The sequence below is a fragment of the Neurospora tetrasperma genome, assembly GCF_000213175.1.
Source record: "Neurospora tetrasperma FGSC 2508 unplaced genomic scaffold NEUTE1scaffold_81, whole genome shotgun sequence".
Lineage (NCBI taxonomy): Eukaryota > Fungi > Ascomycota > Sordariomycetes > Sordariales > Sordariaceae > Neurospora > Neurospora tetrasperma.
This window is the reverse complement of record NW_009799179.1, coordinates 9,349,505-9,375,955: the sequence shown is the minus strand read 5'-3', so window position 1 is coordinate 9,375,955 and position 26,451 is coordinate 9,349,505. Positions and strand designations below refer to the sequence as shown.

The 26,451-nt window shown below is 51.0% G+C and overlaps 6 protein-coding genes across 6 annotated transcripts; 4 read left to right on the top strand and 2 right to left on the bottom strand.

Annotated features, from left to right (window-relative positions):
• Positions 1–738: 738 nt before the first annotated feature.
• On the top strand, positions 739–2,502 carry NEUTE1DRAFT_93266 (uroporphyrinogen decarboxylase; the record flags this gene model as incomplete). The annotated part of the gene is made up of 5 exons (XM_009858979.1): positions 739–854; positions 948–989; positions 1,052–1,587; positions 1,647–2,265; positions 2,333–2,502. The coding sequence occupies 4 exons, from the start codon at positions 800–802 to the stop codon at positions 2,121–2,123; spliced, it is 1,110 nt and encodes a 369-aa protein (XP_009857281.1).
• A 1,819-nt stretch (positions 2,503–4,321) lies between these two features.
• Positions 4,322–5,655, bottom strand: NEUTE1DRAFT_93259 (uncharacterized protein; the record flags this gene model as incomplete). Its single annotated transcript, XM_009858978.1, has 2 exons — positions 4,322–5,204; positions 5,271–5,655. 2 exons carry the CDS (start codon positions 5,468–5,470, stop codon positions 4,781–4,783), a joined length of 624 nt encoding a protein of 207 aa, XP_009857280.1.
• A 943-nt stretch (positions 5,656–6,598) lies between these two features.
• On the top strand, positions 6,599–18,146 carry NEUTE1DRAFT_150950 (uncharacterized protein; the record flags this gene model as incomplete). Its single annotated transcript, XM_009858977.1, has 6 exons — positions 6,599–6,632; positions 7,178–7,314; positions 16,074–16,441; positions 16,946–17,214; positions 17,270–17,612; positions 17,725–18,146. The coding sequence occupies 6 exons, from the start codon at positions 6,599–6,601 to the stop codon at positions 17,987–17,989; spliced, it is 1,416 nt and encodes a 471-aa protein (XP_009857279.1).
• A 1,612-nt stretch (positions 18,147–19,758) lies between these two features.
• Positions 19,759–21,894, bottom strand: NEUTE1DRAFT_93253 (uncharacterized protein; the record flags this gene model as incomplete). The annotated part of the gene is made up of 2 exons (XM_009858976.1): positions 19,759–21,755; positions 21,834–21,894. 2 exons carry the CDS (start codon positions 21,892–21,894, stop codon positions 19,759–19,761), a joined length of 2,058 nt encoding a protein of 685 aa, XP_009857278.1.
• A 748-nt stretch (positions 21,895–22,642) lies between these two features.
• On the top strand, positions 22,643–24,738 carry NEUTE1DRAFT_106582 (uncharacterized protein; the record flags this gene model as incomplete). Its single annotated transcript, XM_009858975.1, has 3 exons — positions 22,643–22,724; positions 22,785–24,570; positions 24,705–24,738. 3 exons carry the CDS (start codon positions 22,643–22,645, stop codon positions 24,736–24,738), a joined length of 1,902 nt encoding a protein of 633 aa, XP_009857277.1.
• A 454-nt stretch (positions 24,739–25,192) lies between these two features.
• Positions 25,193–25,426, top strand: NEUTE1DRAFT_53227 (uncharacterized protein; the record flags this gene model as incomplete). Its single annotated transcript, XM_009858544.1, has 1 exon — positions 25,193–25,426. The coding sequence occupies one exon, from the start codon at positions 25,193–25,195 to the stop codon at positions 25,424–25,426; it is 234 nt and encodes a 77-aa protein (XP_009856846.1).
• Positions 25,427–26,451: the final 1,025 nt, after the last annotated feature.

Here is a 26,451-nt window from a genome sequence, read left to right as displayed (position 1 = left end):
GGGCGGCGGAGGGGTGGGTGGTCGGGGGATCCCAGCCTAGTGAGATCCATCGGAGGGGGGAATTGCTTGTTGATTGAGGTGTCGAGATGATGTAGTGTATAGCAATTAAGGAGGTATATCATGACAGACAAAGAGAGTGAATTGGTGTTGAGGAGGACATGGCGAGACCAGCAACGTACGACACAATGAAGAGAACAGCTTAGCTTGGTAGCTCGAGACTTGTGAGAGTTCGTGAGGGGGAATTGTGGATATCAACTTTTTAGTCTAACATCGATTGCGGGCAGGCCCAGGCAACGGCGCGGCACAGCTGAGCATCTCCAACGGAACTTAACCTATCTAAGGAAGCAAGCTGTAGCGAGCTGTGCTTTGTCTGTGGCTGATGGTACCTGCATTCGTCTGAACTTTCCTTGAGGGCAGTTGTGGCTTTTACCTGTTACTATACCTCTAGGTAGCCCACAGTTTCCAGTCCTAAAGTCGTAGGCCACAAATTGACCGAGAAAGCGCGCGGGGGATTGACAGACAGACTTCCAGGGACAAGAGGGGTAAATTTAGTGGGAGCTCGATCGTACCAGGGGTGCAATTGGCAGCAGATCGACCCCGCAATACGCCAAAAAGGACTCCACTGAAATTCAGCAGCCGAGCTTCAACGCTGTGGGTGCGGTGATCCTCCACCGGGCAGTTCTGTTTTGGATATCACAAAGTCCATGGAAACATGGCGGGGGCTTCTCTCTGTCTCTTGTCCTTGTCCACTGCCTTGGTTGCCTGGTACCTTCACAACAAGTCAACAAACAGACACAAGATGGCTTCCCAATTTCCTCCTCTCAAGAATGACTTGTTGCTCAGGGCCGCCCGTGGTAAGTCTTTCCGAAAATTTCAGACAAAAAAAGAGTCATCTCATCTTTCACATGCAATCTCATTCACTAACACACCCATTTTCTCACACACAGGCGAGACCGTTGAGCGTCCCCCTATCTGGGTGATGCGCCAGGGTGAGAAGTTCTCACTTACACATTTTTACTTTCACTCCGAAACTCACCTCTCATCCTCACAGCCGGCCGCTACCTCCCCGAGTACCATGAAGCCAAAGGCGGACGTGACTTCTTTGAAGTCTGCCGCGACCCCGAGATCGCCTCGACCCTGACCCTCCAGCCCATTGAGCGCTACGCCGGCCTGATCGACGCCGCCATCATCTTCTCCGACATCCTCGTCATCCCCCAGGCCATGGGCATGACGGTCGAGATGGTCGACAAGAAGGGCCCCCACTTCCCCAACCCTCTGCGCTCGCCCAGCGACGGCCAGTACGCCGAGCTCATGAAGCGCGACGTCGACGTGGCCAAGGAGCTGGATTACGTCTACAAGGCCATCACCCTCACCCGCAAGAAGCTCGACGGCCGTGTCCCCCTGTTTGGATTCACCGGTGCCCCGTGGACGCTGCTGTGCTACATGGTTGAGGGCGGCGGTACTAAGCTGTTCAAGGAGGTCAAGACGTGGATCTACAAGTATCCCGAGGAGACCAAGGCTTTGTTGCAGAAGATCTCGGAGTTGTGCGTGGAGTACTTGGCTCTGCAGGTCAAGGCTGGCGCTCAGGTAATGCCCCCTCTTGTCTGGGTCTATCACTTTGGCCATTCAGTACTAACGACATCCAGATCGTCCAAGTCTTTGACTCCTGGGCCGGCGAGCTCTCCCCCTCCTCTTTCAAGACCTTCTCCCAGCCCTACCTGACCTACATCGCCAAGCACCTGCCGCTTCGCCTCAAGGAGATGGGTCTCGAGCCCGTCCCCATGGTTGTCTTCCCCAAGGGCGCATGGTACGCTCTCGACGCCGCCTGCGACATGGGCTACAATGTCGTCGGCCTGGACTGGCTGCACGACCCCGCCGAGGCCGTCAAGGTTGTTGGCGACAGGCCTATGGTCCTCCAGGGTAACGCTGACCCTGGTGTTCTCTACGGATCCCATGAGGCCATCACCAAGGTCGTCGAGGAGATGGTGCAGGGCTTTGATTGGCATGGCAGACACAAGGGCTGGATTGTCAATTTGGGCCATGGCATTACGCCGTTTGTTAACCCGGATGATCTCAAGTTCTTCTTTGAGGAGATTCATCGGTTGACTAAGACCAAGGCTTAGGTGCCTGGTTGTATGTACGTATAAAAACGGTGTTGATGATGTATGAAATTTAGATAGACATATATCCCCTCAATCAAATTTTCAAAGTAACCTGCTCAACGCTTACAACGCATCCCCAGCTGTAGCCAGATCCACCACGGCCCTATTTTCATGTCAGCAGCAACTCTCATAACGTCAAATTCCAGGGGAAAAAAACGGGAATACTCACCAAGACAACAACCACCCAACCCGCCCACCAATACTCCTACAAACCCCCTGACTCCTATAATTCTCTAGGAAAACATCCGCAGCTCCCCACCCATCATCGCCATAATCCTTGACATGATCCCTCATGACTTTACAAGCCACCGCCTTCGCCAGTCCCTTTCCGCGGTATTGCTCCTGTTTTTGTTTTGTTCTTGTCAGCTTCCTCGTCCCTTTTTCTCTCCTTTTCTCTCTCCCTCCTCCCTCTCCCGTTCTTTAGTGAAAATGTAAGGGGAAAAGGAAAAGACAAACCTCAACATGCAACGTCATCAACGTCCCATCAAACGCCATGAACCCCCACGCCACCATCCTCCCCTCTCCATCCCGTACCGCCACACTAGGAAGTCCCAAAAGCGTATCCTCCTGCCTTTTAATACTCGTCCGGCTCTGCACCAACCTTACATCCTCCTTCGTCCTAACCCGATCCCACACCAACCCCTCTTCCTCCCTCATCACCCTTTCCAACCCCCCCTCCTCCTTCTCCGACGACGACGACGACGACGATGACGACACCAACGCTTCCGTCCGAAACAACCACTTCTGACACACCTCCCACTCAATCTCCTCAGGGATATTCGCCGTCTTGTGCATGTGGACCCGTCCCTGATCCAAAAACAATCGATGGCGATGAATCTCCGCCAGACTACCTATCATCACCTTTGGTCCCGGGCCTCCCGCGGTAGCGTCCATACAAAGATATTCCCTCGCCTCAGTCCAGTTCTTTTGTCTGTGCTCACTTGCGTTCTCTAGAACAAAAGGCATCTGCAAAGCAATGGATCGCATCCTTCTCAAGAGGGCCAACATTAGCTCATCGCACTCTTGGGCCTCTTCCTCCGGTAAGGAATGCGACTGCGACTGGGAGCCAAACACTTCCGATGTTGTCGATGTTGTCGATCCATCCATGGTCGTACCCATACCCACACCAGGATCAAAAAAACAATGATCCTCCATCGTAGAATAAACCCACGCCTGCGTCTCGGGAAACCGACTCAAGTCCACAAACGCCGCGGCGAAATGTCTCCTTCTTCTTCTCCTTTTTCCTATTCCATCCGCTGCTGCCGCTTGCCCACCTTTTCCAACCGCTTCAACTTCAACTTCATCTTCAGCTTCAGCTTCAGCTACAGATTCAAAAGGCTGGACAAGATCCTCGAGGGAATACTTGGAAGCAAATAAAACATGGGAGTAGGGAGTCGTGCCCAGCCCGTTATTGTTGTTGTTGTCTGAAAAATTGGCGGCGTATTGAAGACGGCGGAGGACGGGGAGGGAGTAAGGGAGGTGGTTGGATAGAAGGGTGAGGAGGGAGGGAGAGGGGAGGGGGGTGTCGAGGAGGTGGAAATAGAGGGCGGAGGGTTCTGTCATTTTTTTTTTGTTGGTGGTGGTTGTGGTGGTGGCTGGGGTGATGGTTGTGGTTGCAGTGAGGAGGAGTGTTGTCGAGATATTTTGCGTAGAAAAAAAGCCGTAGGTTCTGGTGAAAATTTTCGAAAAACGGATATTTAGCCGAGGCAGGGAGGATTCAAATCCTGGCGGCTTTCCGAGAACAGATGAGAGACTGAAGACCGTCCGTTCCCTGAGTAAACTTGCGTGGAATTGAAGGAACAACCGAAGTGAAGAATCGATGTTTTGATGCAAATGTAGTTTGTTGTCGTCAAGTCGTATCAAGATCCCTCGGAATAGTCATACAAGTGGGCCAATCAGATTATCAAAGACAGAAACACCAATAACATCGACGAGTGATACGGACAATACGCGGATATAGGCAAGTAGGTAGGTGTTTGGTATCTCTGCTCCGAAATATAGACATGAAACCAAATCTCACGCAAATGACTCATCACTCAACTGATGGCATCCGCGAAAGAAGTCATGTTCAGTCAACACACTGTTAACCAGAAAAAGACCGTAACATTGGGATCACAAACGTCCAGCGGGCAAAATAAAGTAGAGATAAATCAGGATAACTTTTGGAAACCCTTCTCTTTCTTTCCTTGCCTGTTTTAATATCAAAGCTTCTTTCTGTCCTATGCCGTGCTGTGTTCAACACATCCGTACATCCGTCAAAAAACACCCCCATCCAAAATGCTAATGTTGAAAAAGGAGAGCCCCAACCTGTCATAATGGCCTATACCCAATCCATCGCAACCCCGTGTAGAGAGGTGAATATCCCTTAACGCCAAAACCCCTGGGTATGAACAGTGATGAAACAAAGAAAAATCCCACTTTCCGTGACATGCCGACATCGGTAGATGTTGACAATTCGGAGAGGAGGCCGAGAAGAGGGTCGCGGAGCATCGTAACAGCAGCCCCTCATCAACTCAGCTTGCCGTCCAGCCCTGACTCCATGATCACCACCGTGAACCCCTCAGTATGGCCCCCTCTCAACTCAATCGCATCACAACCGCACCACAACCCAACCCGCCTTACGACGAACTATTCCCACTCTTCCTCTCTGCACTCCCCTCCCTCTTCTCCTCCTTCTTGTCTGTCTTGTCTTTCTTTCCAAACAAGAAATTCCTCCCCTTCTCCGCCCACCCCAGTTCCGACTCGCTCTTTTCATTCTTCTTGTGGCCATGGCCAGCTTGTCTCTCGCGCTCAGCCTCCTTCTCCTTTTCCTTCTCCTTATTCTCCTTATTCTCTTTGTGATTTCCGCCATTATGTGTCCTTGACGAGTGTAGCAGGTTGTGCAGATGCAGGTGGTTCTCGTCTTCCTTGTCAATGGCAGTGGCTCCCGAGTGGCCAGCCTTTTGGGCTTCGCGAGCAGCTTGCGCGTCTTCGGCCGTGAAGACGTTGCCGGTGCCGCCGCGGCCAATGTGGGTGGCGCCGAAGGAGTCGCGGCGGACGACACTGTGTTACTGTGTTAGCAACAAATTGCTGAGGTGGGGGAGATGGATAGGGAAAGGTAAAACGTACGGCTCAACGTCTTGCCTCCTCCTCGTCTCAACGGGGTCCGAGTTCTTTGCCATGTTGCCGTTGCCACCGCGGCCGGTTGTCACCATGGCTGTCTTGAGAGTGGGTGTTTGTAGGTCTTCGGGCTGAATGCGGGGGGACTTGGAGCTGTCGACGATGTTGCCAGCGCCGCCGCGGCCTGATGATTGCATGTGGGCTGTCATTGTGGTTGTCGATTGTGTTATTTGTGATATGAATTGCCAAAGTTGAGTGGTTGGGTTAGAGTTTGGACGACACAGGAGACGATCGCGCCTTAGACACTGTCTCTGACGTAGAAGAACCTGAGGGCCAGTCGGGTTGTTTGTTAAGGTGTATTTATGTAGATCGTCACGAGGAGGGTTGACGATTGGAGGTGTTGTGGTTGGATGGTTTGCGCCAGTGTGGCTGATGTCGCTATGACTTGATGTCGTAGATGGTAAAAATGGATGTGAAATGAAGAAGCCCCAACTCTAGGAATAGGATGAGTCTTATATTCGAGCGACTTTTCCTTGTTCCTGGTTTCTTTAGCAAAGTCAAGACTCTTGGATCGTCGTTTTCGGTTTCTTGTCACTGCACTGAGATGGATGGCGGGGCCTGGGAGGGGTGCACGGGGTGGTCTGAGTGGGCAAAACCCTTTCTTTTCAAGTAGCTCAGCCCAGCGGACAGGCTGGGGGCAGGCACTGCACTGCACTGCACCTACTGCATCTCAGGGCACCGCATGACCAAAACGTGCTGTCGACAAGAACCACCTCTGGCCACGGCACAACAAGGATCTTGCTTCCTCTTTGGCCACTGAAAAAAGGTCGATCACAAGGGCCCGAAAAGATTTTTTTTTTTTCTTCATCCTCTGTTGAAGAGAAAATTTCAAGGGTCTCGTCCGTCTGGGCGTTGACATCACACGCACAGCCTCAAGGAAAGAAAAAAAGAAAAAGAAAAAGAAGAAAAAAGGTCACAAAACAACACTCGACAGGCAATCCCAGCGGAAGTGGAAATCTTCTTGATGGGACAGGATGAGAAACAAACCCCCAACCCAAGACTCTGCAACAAACCATTCCAGGGCGGAGAACACACACGGGAGCAGGCGAGAGCCATCAGCCAAGAAGATGACACCATCCAGCAGATGATGTGCTCCGTCCAACGAAAGGGATTCCTGTTACGTACACGAGCATGACTTGATGGGTTGGTGTTGATCGATGGGGCAGGCAGCTGGGCAGTCCAGTACATAGCTTGGGATTCGCCGACTGGTGCGCCAGTGAGTGGTGTTTTGATCTTGATAAGAGCGAGGACTCGGTCAATGTTCTCGTTGACATAGGATGCACAATGAAGTCGTCATCACAAGGAACCCGCGTACGGAAAGGAAAGGCCATGTTGATGGCGGTACCGAAAGGAACCTGGCGGGGCCGGACCCAGCCGAGTAAACCCCGGCGACGGAGACCACCGCTTGGGCCGATATTGTGCGGCAGAGGGTCCGCGAGCTCTGGGTTGGAAATGCGATTTCAGCCCGACCGCCGACTTGTCTCATGACAACATTTCGTAACATTTCGTGGTGAGACTGAAATTCACCGTGTTGGGTCCGGTTCCTGAATGAACCTGATTCCTGTTCCTGTCTCGTGACTGTTTGGGACGGGAGATCCCCGACCTTGATTTAACCACATGGATTTACTCGATTTACCCTTATTTCTGGGAATACATGCAGAACGCCGGACAGATGGGATTCCGTGCCTCAACCACTCGTTCCCAATGATGGGACAAACATGCCTTCCACAATTTTTTTTTTTTTTTTTTTTTTTTTTTTTTTTTTTTTAATTCCCTTTTCCTTTTCTCCCTTTTTCGATGCGATGAGATTTCGCACACGGGACCTTGCTCCGTACCTAGATCTCCTGTTTGAATAGTCATTACCAAACAAACTGAACAACAACAACAACAACAACAACAACAACAACAACAACAACAACAACAACAACAACAACGACAACAACAACGACTCACACAAGCGTTGTTTGTGCCTGTCGAGATATATCTCAGTGACGTATGCCGCGGCGACTTCTTGCCATGCTTTCTTTTTATCTTGTTGATCTCCCGAAATCTCGAATGTGCCACTATCTGACATTCTGGCTGATCTCGCTTTACGCATCTACACTAGGAAATGAGGCCAAGAGCTTTATCTCGTTGATCTATCAAACCTAGGTACCTACCTAACGAAGATCAACTCTAATAAGACAATGTCATGGAATCAATCCTAACACAAAGAACAACAACACCAAAGACCTCTCTTATCAGAAACTGTCTACAGTGAAGTTACTTGGCAGTGGAGCAAAAAATAATGGTAATGATAATGATAATTAAGTGTTCGACTGTCACCGCAGCTTCCAACAGACTCGGCGCCGATTGCTCCTCGGACAACCAACCGCTTCGGCATCTTCCCGGCGGCGATCTAGTACTGTACCGATCCGGTCACAACCCGGGAAAAGTGGAGAACAACGGCACAGTGGAGTACCCGGCATAGCAGTATCCGGGGTCGGGACTTCAGTTGCTCCACTAAAACAGCCGGCCGGGCGGGTCCGAGTCGAACTCTAACTTGGTCCGTTACGGCTTCGGTACAGCGGTCTACAGAATAAGTGGCTATATTGAAATCCAGATTGACCCAATTAGCTCCACGGTCTTTGTTGATTTTCTTTCTCCTTTTTTTTTTTTTTTTTCCCCTTTACACATCTGCTTCATCGTCCATACCTCAAGGTCGTTCGTTTTCACTCCGAAATCCGAATGTATGCAACTCCGAAAATTGACCTTGACAGCAACGAGTTCAGTGCGTCAAAAAAAAGAAGAAAAAAAAAAAAAGCGGATGGGACCGACAGATGTGAGATTGGAATTTTGTTGCATCCTCGAGGTATGTCGGTTTGCCTTTTCTTTTGGATCTCATGATACGAGCTACATGTTATACTCTAATATGGTAGAGTGGAATTGCAGACGTAAAAAGTCCCGGGAGAAGAGCGGAACCGGGTGTATCCAATATTCGTTCCATTTGGTCCGTCTTGTCTCTTTATTCTACCTTTGCTTCCCGTCATTTCCATGTTCGGTTTCTTCACGACGTACTGGACTGCCGGGAATATCTAGGTAGTTTCACCTCTCACCTCTGGCCTAACCGATGAGTGGCTCTTCCGCAAGTAGTAACCTCGCACCTCTTCACACTCTATAACCACCTATCTCGTTCTCCAAAGAATCAAAATAAGTATTTTGAATGTTGTAGTCTACTTAATCGTCTGACATTCACCATATCATTACGTCCATCTTCAACAAAACAAGTTGAACTCTCAACTCAACCACCCCGCTCCCCCCCTTCCTTTTCAAAAAATCTGCGCTGGCCTATGTTGATCTCTATATATTAGACAGGCAGACGTAGTCCGCAAAACGGGTATCGGCTGTGTTTGGTAAGCAATGGGGTTTTTCATTCATTATCCTGACAAAGACATGGGAGAAGAAGAGGAGGGGGGGATGATATTAACCGATTGGAGAAGCGTCTTGAGTAGGGTGGATGGAGGTGGTTATTTTGGGGGATGTGCCAACCTGTGGTGAGGGTTCTGGTGATGGTACTGTTGTGAAGGTTGTTTTTGAGGAAGAAGAAGGTGATGATGGGGGTCGTGCTTGTAAGAAGGATCTATATAAGTGTCGAAGATGGACGTTGTGATGACGGGATGTAGAAGATTTCTAACAGTTCTGATAACGATGAGCATATAGATACTAGTTTAGTAGGAAGCTTGTGGTATCTTTGCCCGCCTACTTGGTGAACCTTGAGACTCACTACGTACAGTCATTGCAGTTGAGACGGACAACCACACTACCGTACAGTCCACACCCCGTGCCTTCCACTCAGGTTCCTTCACGGGGTGCAAACACCATGGCATCGGATGAAATCTCCAACTGGACCGCCTGCCGCCTGAGCCTCGGCGCACTTGCCATTGATAAAGGGCCAATCCAGGCCGAGTTAGCAGGATCTCCACGAGACCAGAATAACTCAACTGGTCCCATTGAGGGTCTCTTCAGTGTGCCGTACCACCCCCGGTCCACGAAGAGGTCCCGCGTTCGAGTCGGTTGCGCGTCGCGGTTTCTTCGAGCAAGGCTTGGGTTATCGGATGTCGACACGTGCCTCCGTTCTCGCTCCCGAGGAGAAAGGAAAGGACTTTAGTGGCTTTGTAGTATTACTTTTTTTTTTGTCCTTTTTTTTTTGTCCTTTTTTTTTTGTCCTTTTTTTTTTGTCCTTTTTTTTTTGTCCTTCTTTTCATTCATCATCGCCTTCGCCACCACGTGCCTCACTCAAATGGGTTTGGCATTCGGCCGTTACTCAACCTTTAGGTGGTCAGCTGGGGAGGTAGCCAAATTAATGGAAGTGAATGATGATAACCGTAGTGCTGCCTAAACCTGTACCTGTCCTAGGCTAGTCGGTTAATGCAAAGGGGAAGGGCGGAAAACCGGAAACTGGACGGGTGTAGCCTTCATAAGCACATGAGCAAGTACTGTGTCAGGCTACTGTTCCTCTGCTTGAATCAAGACAAGTGCTCACGACCAGATAACGTATGTACGACAGACAGAGGTGATGAGGAATAGGGACCAGAATTCAGAGACAGACAATAACTGGCCAAGTCCAAGCGTCATCGTGATGTGAGCATTCACTGCCATGTCTCCAGTGTCTGCCAAATTTCCCACATGAGCAAGACGCCCCGAGTGTCTCCGTCTCTGGGTGCCGCATCCTCGTTCCGGGTTTCCGAGCATGTAATAATGATTGGCGAGCTCTGCCGTTTATTGGCTCTGGGATAGGCTTGTGCTGCTGTATGAGGGTGTCATGTTATCCGAGACACTGCCTCTTGGTGATTAGTCCTCTCCTTGATGAGCGGTAGACTTTCTGCCACGCCCACCAGTAATGTAGATGTAGTCACTTCGAGTAGGTTCTGGGATGCCATATCGTAGTCACATATAACCTAGTCCACGAGGAATGGCCGTCCCTCCTTCGCACGTTCTACTATTTTGGGAAAGCACATCGTATGGCATACCCAATGTTCAGGCAGGACAGAGTGGATTACCTGGTTCGTTGGCAGCCATGGTAAGGCGGGAATGGTCCATTGGGTGGCGATGCTTCTCTAGTCACCCTTATCCATATGAGCATCATATCGGTACCGATGCTGGGCCTTGGTGATGGCCGCAGATCCGGTACGTCATGAATCCATGCCCCTCTCGGGTGTTCCATTGCTGAACGCTTGAGGTCGTGACTGCAGACATGACCAAAAGTAACATCGGAATGGTGAGCCACGAGAGTTTATGAGCCCATGTCTCTCCATAACCGCCCGGGGCTCCAAACCCCGCACTTTTGTCAATGCTTTTGGCTACCCGTGTGTCCATTTGATAGTGACGCTGACAGGATGGTTTGATGCAACCATTCCCGATACCATGTGCCCACGTCTGGTCCCTCCAGGGGGCCATCAGTTGCTGAAGGGAGGGGGCCTCTTTGCAGAGAGCGGCTGCCTCAGAAGCAGAGTAACACTGCCTCCAGACAAGATCTCACATTGCCTTGACGAAAGTACGGGGTGGGAAAGTCCCATTCCCGGCGGTTACCAAACTTGCCGTCTATGCAATCTTGTGGTTGTGATGACGGCATGACAAGGACTCAACCTCCGACTCGAAGACTGTGAAGGACGGTCTGGTATCTACCCCTGCTGGATGTACCAGTACAGACAGATGAAAAGGGTGCTGGTGTTGGTGCTTGGAGTTGTATCCCAAAGCAGTTCGCTACAGAATCGAAAGTTAGCTTCATGCTTTATCTTGGTGAAGATGATGGGGGGATGGTGGAGTTGCACCACACGGTATACGGTGCGTCAACTCAGGGGACAAACACTCATCGGTTGCCTGGCAGCGCGAAATGGTAATAAGACGATAGAGTAGCAGTAGCAACCTGAGGTGGGCTCGCATGAATAATGCCCTGTGTTGTTTACATGCCTTTGGTTCGGATGGGCTCGTGATGGTCCTGACTCTTTGCGAGGGTTAAGATGACTGTCGACTAGAATAAAAGTCTGATGTCTCGTTGTTTTTGGTAGAGTGAGTGAGTAAAAGCGCGCTACAGCTGTTTCATCGACGACCTACGCATGAATGCACACGGATGCAGAACGTCTGGAAGCCTTCCTCAAGGATCTTAGCGAGCCAAGTAAACAAATTAAAAGGGGGAATGGGAATCATGGAATGCCCGAGCCTGAAACAAACAAATAAACAAACACTCAAATATAAACTAGATCCAAAGGGTCGTCGAACATTCTTTGATTATCTTCCACTCTCACCCACGCACGTTTTTATGCGCACGGTCTCGGTTCGTCGCATGAGGCGCCATTCAGTCATGCTGGACGTTCGGCTGTGTAATTGAATGGTGGTGATGTTGGATCCCTGCGATAAAAATGACCGAGGCCTGACTGAAGACTCCAACTCGAGAAGAGCATGGTAGTCGGAAGTAACGAGAAGAATGGTTGGGTATCAGAGGTTCAGTTCGCGATGGTCACAGTGTCGGTCTACGGGGGAATCAACTTGAAGTTCGAGGTTGTCAAGTGGAAGGTCTGCTGGAGACACTCGACGAGCGTTGACGAAAGAAGAGATTTCATTTCAGAGACAAAAGAGGGGATCTCAAAGCCAGAAGTCTTCTAGTCCCTTGATCGTCCCTTCTCAGAACAAAACATTCTTTTCATTTGTCATTTCCAGTCTGAATTGGACAAGATCAAACATTCGGGAAGGAATGACCTCGAGGCAGACCTGCCCTCTGCCTTTTCCCAATTGATACCGTCTGTGCGCACCTTTCAGTAATAAATGCTTAGTCTGAAGAGAAACCCCACCTTACCAAACTCAATCAACCACTGTGACTTTCTTGATGCTATTTCTAGGTTGTCACTTCACCCTTTCATTAGCCGGATCGTGACATTCCCGTTGCGGCTCATTAAACCTCTTGTTCACGTGCGAGTGTCAATCGCCGTGTACTCTTATGACTTTGCCTTTACAAGCGATCCAGGTCCTGAGTATCTCGGGGTGTCTAGCAGTTGCATAAAGTCCAGACTCACCGTCGTGGTATCAGTCAGACTCACAAGACGCAATGCTTGTGACAAGGGAAGAAGGAGCGCGCCTGCAGGCGAACAGTATAAGTCGTGGCTCGACATATAGCCTTCTCCAGCAAGGATCTTCGTCGAGATGTCCATTTGACTGTCGCTCTCCTACATCCTACCTGTACCTGTCTCACTCTTGCTGACGAGGCACGGAAGCGGAGACCTGCAGTCAAGGCACAACACCGCAATGCGGTGGGATTCTGACAAGTCGATAGATGTCATCTGTGCCTCTCCCGCGGAAACGGTATGCCCTCTCCGATCACGCTGTCCGACTCATTGCAGACCCGGCTTCCGCCGCCCGGGAAGTTGCCGCGTACGGCACGGACCCGCTCTGGCGACTCGGTAGTACGGTACGTCGCGACTGGTCGACTGTCGAAAAAAAACTCGTTGAGGAATCTCAACGTGTGGGCGTGGGCTGGCCAAAGGGAAAGCGAACGGGACTCGATTGTCATCAGACCTTGCATTACACCATCATGTGACGGCAAACCAAGCCTTGGACTCATTCACACATCAGTCTCCCATTTCAGCCTCTAATCTCGGGTCAGAGAAGGGCAACACATGCACAGAGAGCGGAAACATCGTCAGCCGAACTTGGTAACTCTACGCCTGATAGCACTACAAGGGTATGGCGGGGCACGGGACAGGAAAGGTAGGTCTTGCCGACCGTTACGTCGACATTTATGCCTACAGCAGGCAGGTGAAGACGAAATCGTGGCTAACGCCTAGGCATGATGGCGGCCGCCTGTCTACATATGTACAGTAAGGTGCCCTGATACTGCAAGGCCCCCTTATTGCAAATGCCCCCATATTGCAAGCCATCTAGGCTGCCCGAATTCTTTTACCATATAATAACTGCAAACTGCAAATTGCAAGCCCGCCAGGCGGCCCTGCCCATATAACTTTGCACTTTCTGGGTGGTTGTCAGGGGATTCTGGCACCCCTGTAACCCCCTCGACAGGGCTGTCAATGGCTGTCAGTGGCCGTCAGAACCCCAGCGGCCCATCTACCGGCCGCCCAGTAAATGCAAATGCCCAGATATTGCAAGTCAAATGCCCTGCCCGAGTGGTTTGCATTATCAGGGCACCTTACTGTAGTACTGATGATCTCTCCATCAAGCTTGAGCTTATCGCAGGGAAATCTGCACACGACCTTGGACTGCCGGCATCCCATCTCAGCGGTTGAGGACGGCTTCATGTCATTGCTGGTGGACGCCCGGTAACGGCCCAGTGGTCGTACCTGGACTAACTATACAAGTTGTGCGATTGTTACATTCTGCTGTACGCTTTCTCTGGGTGGTAGGGCAGTCCGGTGAGGTATCCCGTCTGAACCCCGTCTCACGCACACCACCCACCCCTTGTCCGGTCGTTGCTGGCTATTCACTGCTACCATAGCACAAAACAGGACAAGCTGGAATCCGAAATGGCTGCTGCTTTCTACATACATAGTCCCGGGCCACAGCTTGAGCATGACAGGTGAAGCGCCGCTACTTAGGTGAGGTGACAGTCGCAATTCCGGGTACCGAATGAAGGATCAGCTACCTCTCCATGCAAACCCTTCAGCTCTACCCTACCTAGACTGCACCAACACACATGCTACGGAGCGTTGCTTTTCTTGATTACACCCGGGGCCAAGATGCTTGTGCTCCTTGATCTTTCGCAAGTGTCCGTGAGCATGTTGCGACAACATGGTCGCCTGATATTCAAACAAGGCTCCTTGCCTGGTGGTCGCCATGATGGGACATGATCATGATGCGCCGGTGCCCTAGTAGCCGTTTTGAGCTCTAGTGGCATTCGTTTGCGGGCGTCAACGAGCTATAGGTTTGGGAAATATACGACAATTATAGAACTCTATACAGGATCTATTATACAATGACCCGCAACGGCTGCCAGACACAGCAATTGGACATTGCATTTCCAGGAATGAACAACACACTGACATGTACGTTTAAACTTGACGTGAGATTGGGAATCAACTCTCCCAGGCCTCTGCGGCTGATGAGCTAACTTGACTCCCGTCTGACGAACGGGCATTTGCACAGTATCACATAGCCGACGGCAGTGGCCAGGAGCCCGGCAGCGGACTGAGTGGACTGCCTGTCAACATTCGATTTCCCGTCGTCTAGACAGGTACCCAAACCGCTACAACGTCAGACAGGGGTAGACCTCATAATCACAACAGCGAGATATAAAATGGACAGGCAGCGGTATCCCTTCCTCCCTACACAGTAGAGGGCTTCAATGCCTGTGTTCAACAGCTGCACAAACGCCAAGCAGACCAAAAGGTTACCAGGTACACTGGGACCAGGACGGCTGAGTGCGTGTCGGAGACTTTGAAATTGCATGGACGGTGCAGCTTCAACAGAGTGTACAGGGCAGTATGTACCTCTAAAGGTACAACTACGAAATGCGCGAAACCATGGACCCAATGAGAAGGCCCGGAGGCAATACTGGAACTGAACTTGAGAGCGACCCCAAAAGCTTGTGAGAACTAAAGAGCTCCACACACGCACCAGGGCAGGCCTTAGGTACGTTACCTTGCACCACTAGGAGACCCTGGCCAGCTAGTACCTGCCATTCTGGGGAAGCAACCTCGCTTTCACGGGCAGTTCACAGGGCGGACAGTTCCCTCACACACCTGGTACCTCACCTGGCTACCCAAGTCAAGGGAACCTCTCGAGCACACAGACAGACACACGACAAGGCCTCACGGGGGGATTCAAGGGTAGTGGGCAAAGCCATCGACGAGAAGATTGACAAACCTACCGAGGTCTCTTCTTTTCTCGGAAGAGTCGAGCAAGTTACTTCAAATCAACCACATCAAGGCATATTCACGAGGCGCAAATAACACATGCTTCACTTGCTCCTCTCTCTTTCAAGTCAGTTCACTTTCACCTTGGAACCCGCCTTGGAAAAAGTCGACAAACCTTTCTCGGACCCAACCCAATCGCCTTCGTCATCGTCATCTCACTACAAGTTCAAGCTGGCCTGACTCTGCCAAATCATCATCCAGCATTCCATGACCCTCCCCTCCCGTTACATACTGCATTCCCGACTCCCGTCAGCCTGGACTGGACTGGACTGTCTGCTAAGTACCTAAAGGTGCCCCACGCGGCTGCCGTTCCTTCGGTGCCACTGACCGAACCCGCCCCTCATCCACCACTCGCGGCTCTCCACAAAAACCCATCTCCAACCCATCAGAGAGGTACCGCAACAGCTCCAGCTCCAGGGTTCCTGAACTTCCTGACAACTTAAGCGATCACATTGTGTACCTTTCCTTGCTTGCTTGCTCTTCCCCAAGATCTGTCGTCAGCACTTTTCACTGTCTTGTTTGGAAGAAGGACTTTAACAAAAGCTCTTGTACGCCCACTTCCCTTGCGCCCACAAAATATCAACCGTGGTTCAGCTTCTCTTGGTTCGAATCCAGAGATACAGACAAAAAAAAGACCCCTCCGACTTTCAGTTCCTAGAACCGGACTCGAGTCCGCTCCAGCTTCCAGGGGATCATCAATTGCGCGCCGGCATTACCTACCCACCCACCTACCGACCTAGCGCCGACAAGAAGCAACAGATACCTCTAGGTCATTATAGCCAGATTGGAATCAGAAGATAGAAGGGAACAGACAAAAAGGATGCAGCCGTACACTTCAAACCTACCGCACCAGCTGCCGCCCGACCACGGCTATCACCACGATCCTCACGCGACTCCATATCCCCCGCGTCATCACCAATTGCAGCAGCAACACCAGCTCCCCTCCATGGCCCCTCCCAGCGCGCCACCGCCGCACCATACAAACCCATACCAAGATCCCACCATGTCCGGCTCCGCGTCGTCGGTTCCTCCTCATGCTCCCCCCGGCCCGGGTGGTTCCAGTCACGGCGATGGAAGCAGCCATGGCGGCCAATTACAATCAACCCCGCCATCCCACCAGCAGCTACACGAACGGGCGCCCTTGACGGCCGAGGAAAGGATGCAGCAGGAGCAAAACTTGAAGCCATACTCGGGGACCGACAGTCAGGGGAGGATGTATTCGTGAGTTTTGACCTACATACAACCAACCCTTGGTTCCGGCGATCTTTCCGTTTGCGATCGGCGGTGCCAGAGACAGAGGAGAGGGAGCCAAGAGACAAGAGACAGAAAAGACAGCAGGGCTAACCCGGTCTCATCCCATGCCATAGGCTCGAAGTTGTGCAACAACCACAACGTGCACGAATGTGTGGTTTTGGTGATAAGGTATGGATGGCTTGCTTATGTCTGGCTGCTGCTGCTGGCTGCTGGCACATCGCACATGGACACTCACACATTCGGTCCCTCCAACCAGTGTAGCCTGTTGCGTTGTGTTTCGCTCTAGAACAAACGGATTGATCGGTGGCTTACAGATGACATCGAATAACAGGATCGAAGACCTATCACACCCCCTCCCTGTGTCAAGCTGGTTATTAGAGATGCGAAAACTGGAAAAGAGATTGATTGCAAGTTAGTAAATTTTGTCTCTGAACCACTAGAGCTGATCGATGACTGACATGGATGTTACAGTGAAATTGAATACTCAATGTTCATCTGCAACGTCAGCCTATACACAGAAGACGCCCTAAAGGAAGTAAACCTCGTCCGACACACGACCTCAACGCCCTCCATCTCGTCTACCACCCCAGCTTCGTACGCCTCCCTCGAGCAAACGACGCCCGCTTATTCGCATATTCTCCCGTCGAATCGAGATATGAGCTATGGGCATCACCAGGGGATGCAGTACCAAGGGAACCCGGGCATGAATCCGTATGATATGCAGACAAGTCCTTACCACGGTGTGCTGCCCCTCATTCCGCGACATTTTACAGCAAGTGCTAACAATAACACCAGCTGGCTTTGTAAACGGCAACCCCTACGGCGCCCCCGCTCCCTCGCACTACCAATACAATCAACCACTTCCACCCCAGCCCGGGCCTTACGGCGCCCCGCGAGGTCCTTACGACCACCCAACTCAGTATGGCGGTATGCACGGTGGTGTAGGCGGACCTCTGCAGCACAGGATGTCGGTCAGCAGTACTAGTGGCCAGGGCGGACAGCAGCCTCAGGGAATGTTCACGAGAAACCTGATTGGAAGCCTGGTTTGCAGCGCCTTCAGGCTGACAGATACAAACGATAAGATTGGGATTTGGTTCGTGATGCAGGACTTGAGTGTGAGGACTGAGGGTGTTTTTAGGTGTGTATTTCCGTGCTCACATTCTCACCCCTTCATCTCCCCATATATTTATTTTTCCCGTCTTACCACATCCCCTCTCCAGTCGGATCAGAACTGACAACACCTCAAATAGGCTCCAATTTTCCTTCGTAAACGTTGGCCTCCCCACCCCCCTTCCTTCAGGATCATCCGGCTCCGGCACGGGCATCAACCAATCCAAGGCTCCGATCCTCGCTTCCGTCTTTAGCGAGCCGTTCCAGGTGTTTAGCGCTAAGAAGTTCCCGGGAGTGTGCGACAGCACGGCGCTCAGCAAGTGTTTTGCGACGCAGGGCATCAAGATACCCATCAGAAAGGAGGGGGCGAATAGTAAGAATAATGAGGATGATGATGACTATTAAGCTGGTGGTTTTGGATACGGTCTAGCTTGTCAGAAATGGGATGGCCATTTTGTTGAAAGGAGGACACCGAGCAGGGTGTGGATAGACGACCCAACATTGATGGGAATGTTGGATGCTCGACCCTCACTGCCAGTCACGTTGTCAAAGCTGCCATCCGCTGCCGTCCGCTGCCGTCCGGCCCAATCTCGACGAATCACGACCAGATACGACGAGTTTGGGAGTTACCGTGAGAGGGAGGGAGGGAAAGACAGGACAGGATGAAGCAGGAAGCACGAAGATGAACGAGGACGAACATTAATCATGTTTCGTGTGATGATCAGCAAGGGAGCGATGCTCATCCTCTGAAAACATCTTGATTTGAAGAATATGTTGGATAGGAGCTACGAATGGCATGATTCTCCCATGGGTTTTTGAGGACTTGGAGTATGCGAAAAGGACTGGACTGGGATGGAATGGAATGGAATTGAGCAGGTAGTTGATGGATACTATGTTTGTTTTTGGTTTCTTCCTTGCTTTCTTCATTGTGCTGTGTGCTAGACTCACTTTCAACATGACGCCAAACAGGGGACGTTTTTGTACATACATAACTTCGTAACCTTTTATTATTTGGAATATTTTTTTTCTTCTTATTTTGCGAAATATCTGGCTTACATAGGAGAACAGAGGGAGAGGGGGTCGCTGGCTTCTTTTTCTTTTCCTTGTTTTTTTTTTCTTTCTTTTTTTGTTTTTTTGTGGGCCTATCTATTTACTTACTTGCTTACTAGCTGCGTTTTGTAGTTCTAGTTCTACCTACTTACTAGGTCTAGTTCTAGGTATAGGTAGGTACAGGTACCTAGCCAATGTCAGTTCTTCTTTGCCTTCCTTGTTGTTCTTCTTTAGTACCTTCTCCATATCGTTTCGGTTTGCTTTAGTTTTTTTGTCAATCGTTCAACGTGTACTTTATTTAGTGTCTCACCTAACTAGGTATGTTACCAAAGGTACCTAGGTACCTACCACCTTCCTACCTACCACCTACCTACCTATCTACTTCAATTGTATGTATCTCCTCCGTTCGGAGCGGATGGGAACAGAACGGAAGGCAACAAAACGGCACGGAACGGAAGGGAGGGAAGGGAGGGAAGGGAGGAAAGGGGGGGAAGGAAAGGGGCGGGAAGGGAGGAAAGAGAGGAGAGGCCGTTTACAACGCCGCCGGGGACGCAAGAGGTAAGTAAGTTAATGGCTGGCTGTAAGGCCAAAGCCCGCACGGTGTTTGTCGTGATGTGTTAAGTCTACCATAATGTTTGCTAACAAAAATGCGCACTTCAAATGTATGATATTACCTCTTCTTCTAAATTATAAACAAGACCGGAAGGGATGGATGGATGGATAAATGTCAAGTGTTTGTGGAAGTGTCTTGATTTTTTGGTGTGTATCAATGTGTGTCTGTCTATGTACGACGGCAGGTCTATGTAATGGATACTAATGCCGATGACGAACGAGGACTTTTATGCCCTCTCTGCTCCCCTTTTTGTTTTAAATGTAAACAAGTAAACAAAACCAAACAAATACCCAAACTCCAAACACCAACCCTTATCCTGGGTTACAACGAATCCAAACACCTTTCCTATGATATACTTTTGAATGCTCTTTCAAACACGCCATGCCATGCTCCATCCGTACTTCTCAACAATGCTTCCTTCTCCAACAACGCAATACAACCTAACCATGAAACCCGACTCGTTCAAATCATCAACGACTTTCCAATATTATCCCAAACACATCAAAACAACTCAATCATCCAACGCCTCCCCACTCAAGATCCCCCTCAAAATCCCCACTCCCGCCCCATCGTCCTTCAGCAAAGTCTGCTCAACCTCTCTCTCCCCCACACAACTAGCCACCCTCTTCTCATCCCCCGCCACCAGCGCACCTCCCATCCCAAACACATCCTTCTTCTTCTTGCCTCCCCGCTTCGGTGTCCCCACTCCAGGCGAGCTATACCCCAAGGCAGTAAACGATCCCGTCTTGCCGTCCACTGGCGTAATCAAACTGAGAGTTTCCAGGGAGGAGACCACCTCACGAAACTCAGATGACGAAAGCGGATGAAGTAGCGAGTCCTGTTTGCAGAGCTTGGTGTACGCTTCATAGAGAGTCTTGACTGTCGGAGCAATTGGCGCCTCTTGTTTCCTCGACGGAGTGCCGGTGGTGGATGTGAAACTGGCTGAAGCAGAGTTGAAAGCCTCCGACTGCGCGGCGCGATTACGTTTCTCGATGGCGACCAGAGCGCACAGAGCGGCTTTCTGCTGGAGGTTGAGCGTCTTGAGACGTTGAGTGGTGCCGTTGCTGAATGCTGCGGCTGTGACTTTGCTGAGGTGGGCGATGCTGACGCGCGGGGCGGTAGCGGGTGTCAAGGCCTGTAGAGATTTGAGCAAAGAGGCCGAGACGCTGGCGCTGGGTCCAGTGGAGATACTCCGGAAGAGGGAGGAAGGCGCAGGAGCCGAGGAGAGGTTGGTGTTTTCGCCTAGGACGCGCTTCTTGGAGGGAGACATCTGTAGCATCTGCTCCTTGACTTCGTTTTCGTGCTTCAGACGGATCTCGGACTCCACCAGGTCGATGGCGCGGCGGCAAATCTCGAAGGCGCGGCGCAGGTCGCCGGTTTGGCTGGATACTTTGCGCGAGCAGAGCTCGATGGCGGCTGGGTGGAAAAAGGGGATGTAGTTGGGGTCCTTGGGTGTTCCACCGGGAAGCAGGCTCTTGAGACGTGTGATGATGATGTTCTTGACCTGAGGCGCCGTGTATGGAAGGATGGGCAGAAGCTCAGGCTTGAGGTTGCGCGACTTGAGGCGCGGCAGGAAGCGGTCGGTGAGGTCGAGCGCGTTGGCAATGCCAATCAGGGCGAGGCGCGAGTTCTTCTTTTCGAGTGACCATTCGAGGAGGCTGTAGAGACTTTCAGGGTCGAGGGTGAGGATGTGGTCGATTTCGTCCAACACCACGAGGAAGACATCCTGGGTCTTTTTCTTGGGCAGGATGAGCTTTTGGAGAGCTGCCACCACGTCGCTTTCGGTTGAGAGTTCCTCCTTGTCTTCATCTTTGCTGGCTAGCTGGTCGAGAAGGGTGACGTAGAGATCCTTGGACGACTTGATGCTCATGCAGTTGATGTATGCCTTGCGCACTGTTGATGTCTCGGATGCAAACTTGTCGGTGACCTTGTTGACGATGGCGCTCTTTCCGGTTCCAGGAGGTCCGCTGACGTAGAGGCAGCCGCTGGGATGGGTGGTGGTGCAGCGATCCAGGAAAGTGTTGAGCTTCTCGCGCTCGTCGTCGCGTCCAACGAGTTCCCCGGGATCGGCGCTTCGAGAAAAGAGTTGGCGAGCCTGATGGTAAACTGTCTGAGAAGCCGCGGGTGTCATGGGCGTGCTTGGTGTCATGCGCCTGGAGAGCTTGCCAACGGACATGACGCGATGGCGTGGAGTGGTGACTGGTACTCTTGCGAAGACATCGTAGTGTCGTGGTGTGGAAGGTGTGACGGGAGCTGTCTTTGGTGGACTGGCGATGACTGATTTGCGCCTTCTGAGAAGTGACTTGGATGGTGTCTCGGCCTCGATCCTGTCCTCCTCCTCGTCTCCCGTGGGCTTGCGGTTTTCCTTGTGGTTCGCAACGTCTTCGTCGGCAACAGGCTTGGGTGGTGAGGCGGCCTTCTCCTTCTCTGCTTGGATGTGGTCGGGCTCATGGTGGATCTCTGGGTGGATTCGAAGAGAGCGTCTTGTTCGCTTGACGGCAAGAGGGCCTAGTGTGATTTCCTCGTCTTGTGGTCTGTCAGTATGTTGACGGCAACTCTTGGATGTCGTCGTCAGTTGTTGCTCACCTGTGAGTCTAGTGCTCCTTCTCCTCTTTCCCAGAGTCGTGGTCGCGCTAGGCGAGGCCATGGTTTTTTATCAAGTCAAAAACACCAGTCGCAATGCACAATCACAGATACAAGCGGCAATCGTGTGGAAAGAACAATGCGCGGATGTTGATGGTGGTGATGGACTTGTGTGGTTGTGTGGTTGTAAGGTGGAAAGAGGAACCTTGAGCAGTCCCAGTCGCACTGCACCAAAGTCCAGTAGAATTCCAGTTCGCGCGCTCCACCCCTGGCACATTCCACATTGCGGAGACGCGACCGCGAATTTGTGGGGCTGCAGCTCGGTGCTGGACGCGGCTTCCCCGCTGCACTGCGCGTTTCAATTAAGCCCCATTGCGCATGAGCCACACAGACTGTGGCTGGGGAGAGTTCGTTTCGTGGCGCGTGCCTCGTGTCAAAGCGGGGCCTCTTCCAGATCCGGATCCACTCCCCCGCACTATTCCCACAGTGTCCACAGGGGCATTCCAGGGGAACCCTCCACTGAAGCAGGGAGACCGCCGCCTGTGTTTCACTTTGCTGTGCTGGAAAGTGGCGATCTCCGTCCCGTTGGACCTCCCGAATCGGTATAAGAGAACTAAACCTCCAATACCCGCGACGCCACTGCCTTTGCTTGTGTTTATCGATAAGTATCATGACCACAAGCAATGACAAGTCATCCACCTCAGTGTCTGATCAGATGTCCATGTCGATAGCCCAGAGATATCACAGAAATAACAAAGTTGGTTGACTGTTTGTCTCTTGATGGACTTGGTGATACTTGAATGTTCTCCAAGATGGGTTCGTTAAACATACAGCACAATGGCTACCATGCCGACGTGGAAAAGATAAGAGAAGAAGAGTATCCTATGCTGAAGGGTAGGCCCCTTACAATCATCTCGAAACAACTTGACCAGACCACTAACACAGAACAAACAGACTCCATCTACCTCGACCATGCCGGCACCACCCCCTATCCCAAGTCCCTCATGGACCGTTTCGCCCAAGAGATGACCACCAACCTCTTTGGCAACCCCCACTCCGCCTCAGCTTCCTCCCAACTATCAACTCAGCGCATCCAAGACATCCGTCTCCGAGCTCTGCAATTCTTCAACGCCGACCCAGCCGACTTTGATCTCGTCTATGTCGCCAACGCCACAGCCGGTATCAAGCTGGTTGTCGATGCTATGAGATGTCTGCCCACGGGCTTTGACTATGTCTACCACCAAGCCAGTCACACCAGCCTGGTAGGCGTCCGGGAAGAGGCTCAAAGTAGCGCTTGTCTGGACACTCGACAGATGGAAGACTGGTTATCAGGGAGCTACCCCTTTGACAACAACGAAGACGCAGAAAGACCAATACTCTTCGCCTACCCAGCCCAATCCAACATGGACGGCCGTCGCTTTCCCCTTTCTTGGTCTTCCCAGATTCGTCGGCAGTGTCAATCGCCAACCAACAAACGAAAGATCTACACCCTCCTAGACGCCGCCGCTCTCGTATCATCTTCCCCCTTGGACTTGTCCAACGCCCAAACAGCGCCTGACTTTGTCGTCCTCTCTTTTTACAAAATCTTTGGCTTTCCCAATCTCGGCGCTTTGATTGTTCGCAAAGAGTCCCAGGATGTCTTTTCGTCTAGACGATATTTTGGCGGTGGGACGGTGGATATGGTTGTTTGTCTAAAGGAGCAATGGCATGCTCCCAAAGATGGATTTCTTCATGAGAGATTGGAGGATGGGACGTTACCGATACACAGTATCATCGCGTTGGACATCGCTATGGATGTTCATGCCAAGCTATTTGAGTCGATGGAGCGTGTAGCGGGCCATACGGGATTTTTGGCTAGGCGGCTATATCAAGGGCTGAAGGCGCTGAGGCATGCGAATGGTGAACCAGTTTGTGCCATCTACTCGCCCGATCCTGAGACGGAAGACAGCGGACCAGTGGTGGCGTTCAACATCCGAAACGCACAAGGGATATGGATCAGTCTCGCCGAAGTGGAAAAATTGGCAACGCTAAAGGGCATACATATCAGGACCGGAGGGGTGTGCAACCCCGGAGGCATCGCCACCGCTTTGGGACTGGAGCCGTGGGAGATGAAGCAGAACTTTTCTTCGGGGTTTCGATGCGGAACGGATAATGATACCATGGGTGGAAACCCAACTGGAATCATCAGAGTGAGCCTAGGGACCATGAGCACGATAGCGGACGTGGATCGGTTTGTCCAGTTTGTGGAGGAATTTTACCGCGAGGATACACCACCGACTTTACCTCCGCCAGAGACAAAACTTGAACCCTCACTACGAAACACACCAGAACTCTTCATCAAAAGCATAGTCGTCTACCCCATCAAAAGCTGCGCCGGCTTCCACGTCCCCCCTGGCATCGACTGGGAAGTCCGCTCCGAAGGCCTAGTCTGGGACCGCGAATGGTGTCTAGTCCACCGCGGATCAGGCCAAGCACTCAGCCAGAAACGATACCCTCTCATGGCACTTTTACGACCCAATCTAGATTTCACTAGGGGTGAACTCCAAGTTACTTATGCCGGCGACGTCTCACCATTGTCACGTTTACCATCCTCGATATCGGTCCCCCTGTCCAAAAACCCAAAGATGTACGCCCCCAAAAAATCAGGCATGTCCTCCCGCGTCTGCGGTGAGGAAATCACACCCCAAACATACGCTTCAGCACAAATCAACGACTTCTTCTCGACTGTCCTCGGGGTACCGTGCGTGCTGGCCAGGTTCCCGCCAGGTGGGCAGGGGAAGGGGATGATGAGGCATGCCAAGGCGCATTTACAGCGACATCAGCAGCAGTCTGGCCCGATGATGTGCAGCAAGCCAGCTAGACCGACAAAACCAGCACTAATGATGCCGGGCGCTTTCCCTTCGCCTGAAGCAGTAGAAACGCCCCCGTCGCCACCGGATTCGGATACCGAAAGGTCAGCGACTCCAACTCAAGAGGCTCAGGGTCCAAAGCCACGAAGGATACTGCTATCGAATGAAAGTCCGATTTTGGCGATTACGAGTACCAGCGTCGATGCTTTAAACGAGTCCATCGCTGCTCTCAATCCCTTAGCAGCAGTAGCGGGACCAATTTCGGAAGCGGTGTTTAGAGCTAATCTTGTCTTGTCCCCTTCCAGCCCTGCCGCTTCACCTTTCACCCCTTCCCATTCCACCACCTCAAAACAAAAATCCAATCCAATACTAAATCCCTACGAAGAAGATACCTGGTCATCACTAACCATCCTTAACTCTTCTTCTTTTTCTTCTTCGTCTTCTTGTTCTACCCCGTCTTCCTCAGGCTTTCAAACAAAATTTCAAACGCTAGGCTCCTGCCGACGCTGCCACATGGTCTGCATAGACCAAACCACGGGATCCAAAACTGCAGGAGGCGAACCCTTTGTGACACTAACTAAGACGAGGAGGTTTGAGGGAAAGGTGTTTTTTGGGGTGCATATGGGATTGCAGCAGCAGGAGGATGAGAAAAAGGGGGAGGAGGAGGCGGAAGGGGGTGTTGGAAGTGGTAATTTGAAAGTTGTGAAGATTAGGGTGGGGGATGTGGTGAGGCCTTCTTATTTGTGATATCTGGGGTTTGAGATGTTGGGGGTTGGAAGGAATCGGGGGGGGGGGGAGTTGGGAGTTTTGTATCGGAGTTGGTTGGGTTGAGGTTAGGGAAGGAGGTTGGAGGTTGGGAGTTGGGAGTTTTGTATCGAAGTTTTTGAGGTTAGGGAAGGCGGTCAGAGGGAGAAGGGGGAGAGGGGAGTGCTTGGGATGTTTGGGATGGATGTTAGAGGTACTTAAGGATCACTTCACATGAGATCATGATACATCACGAGAATCGTTAAACAAAATGAGGAAACTCTCTCTCTCCTTCTCGACAGCTTTGACTAACTAACTAACTGACTGACTGCCTGACTGACTGACTAACTAACTAACTGCTCAACTCAACTCAAGTCATGTAATGTCGCAAACACACAAACACAAGTACCTCCAACTAATGTGAGATAATCCAGACAGATACTTAAATCTTCCACTTTGTTCATATATACATACATTCAATAGAACGTAAGACACTACCAGTCTCACAGTCCTTGTACAAGAATACTGTCCGTGAACCTCATCAAAGTTGACTAGATTCTCAATTTATAGGTAGGTATTATACCAACCTGACGCCTATCTCGCTTACACTATAAAACCGTGTGCGAGGTCCCAAGTTAAGCCTCGCAACAAAGCTTTGTCTTGTCTTGTCTTGTCTTGTCTTTGATTTCCTTCAATAAGTCTATTGTCAGCTTTCATATACTGTTCTTTTTTTTTTTTTTTTTTTTTTTTTTCTGAAAGCAGCCAGTTACGTACCTACTTATATCATCACCCTCAAGGAGTTATCACTTATAAAGCACGCGAGGAACATCTTGGCGTCACAATAACTAACTAAGTAACGGTGGTTTGTTTAATTATTTATTTCTCAAAATGTATGCTTGAACAGCCGACCGACATGAAGTAAGTAGGTACGCTTCAACTTTTCTCACTTACATTTTTTTTTTTTTTTTTTTTTTTTTTTTTTTTTTTTTTCCACTTCGGGTCCAAAACCCAAAGGGGGGGGGGGGGGG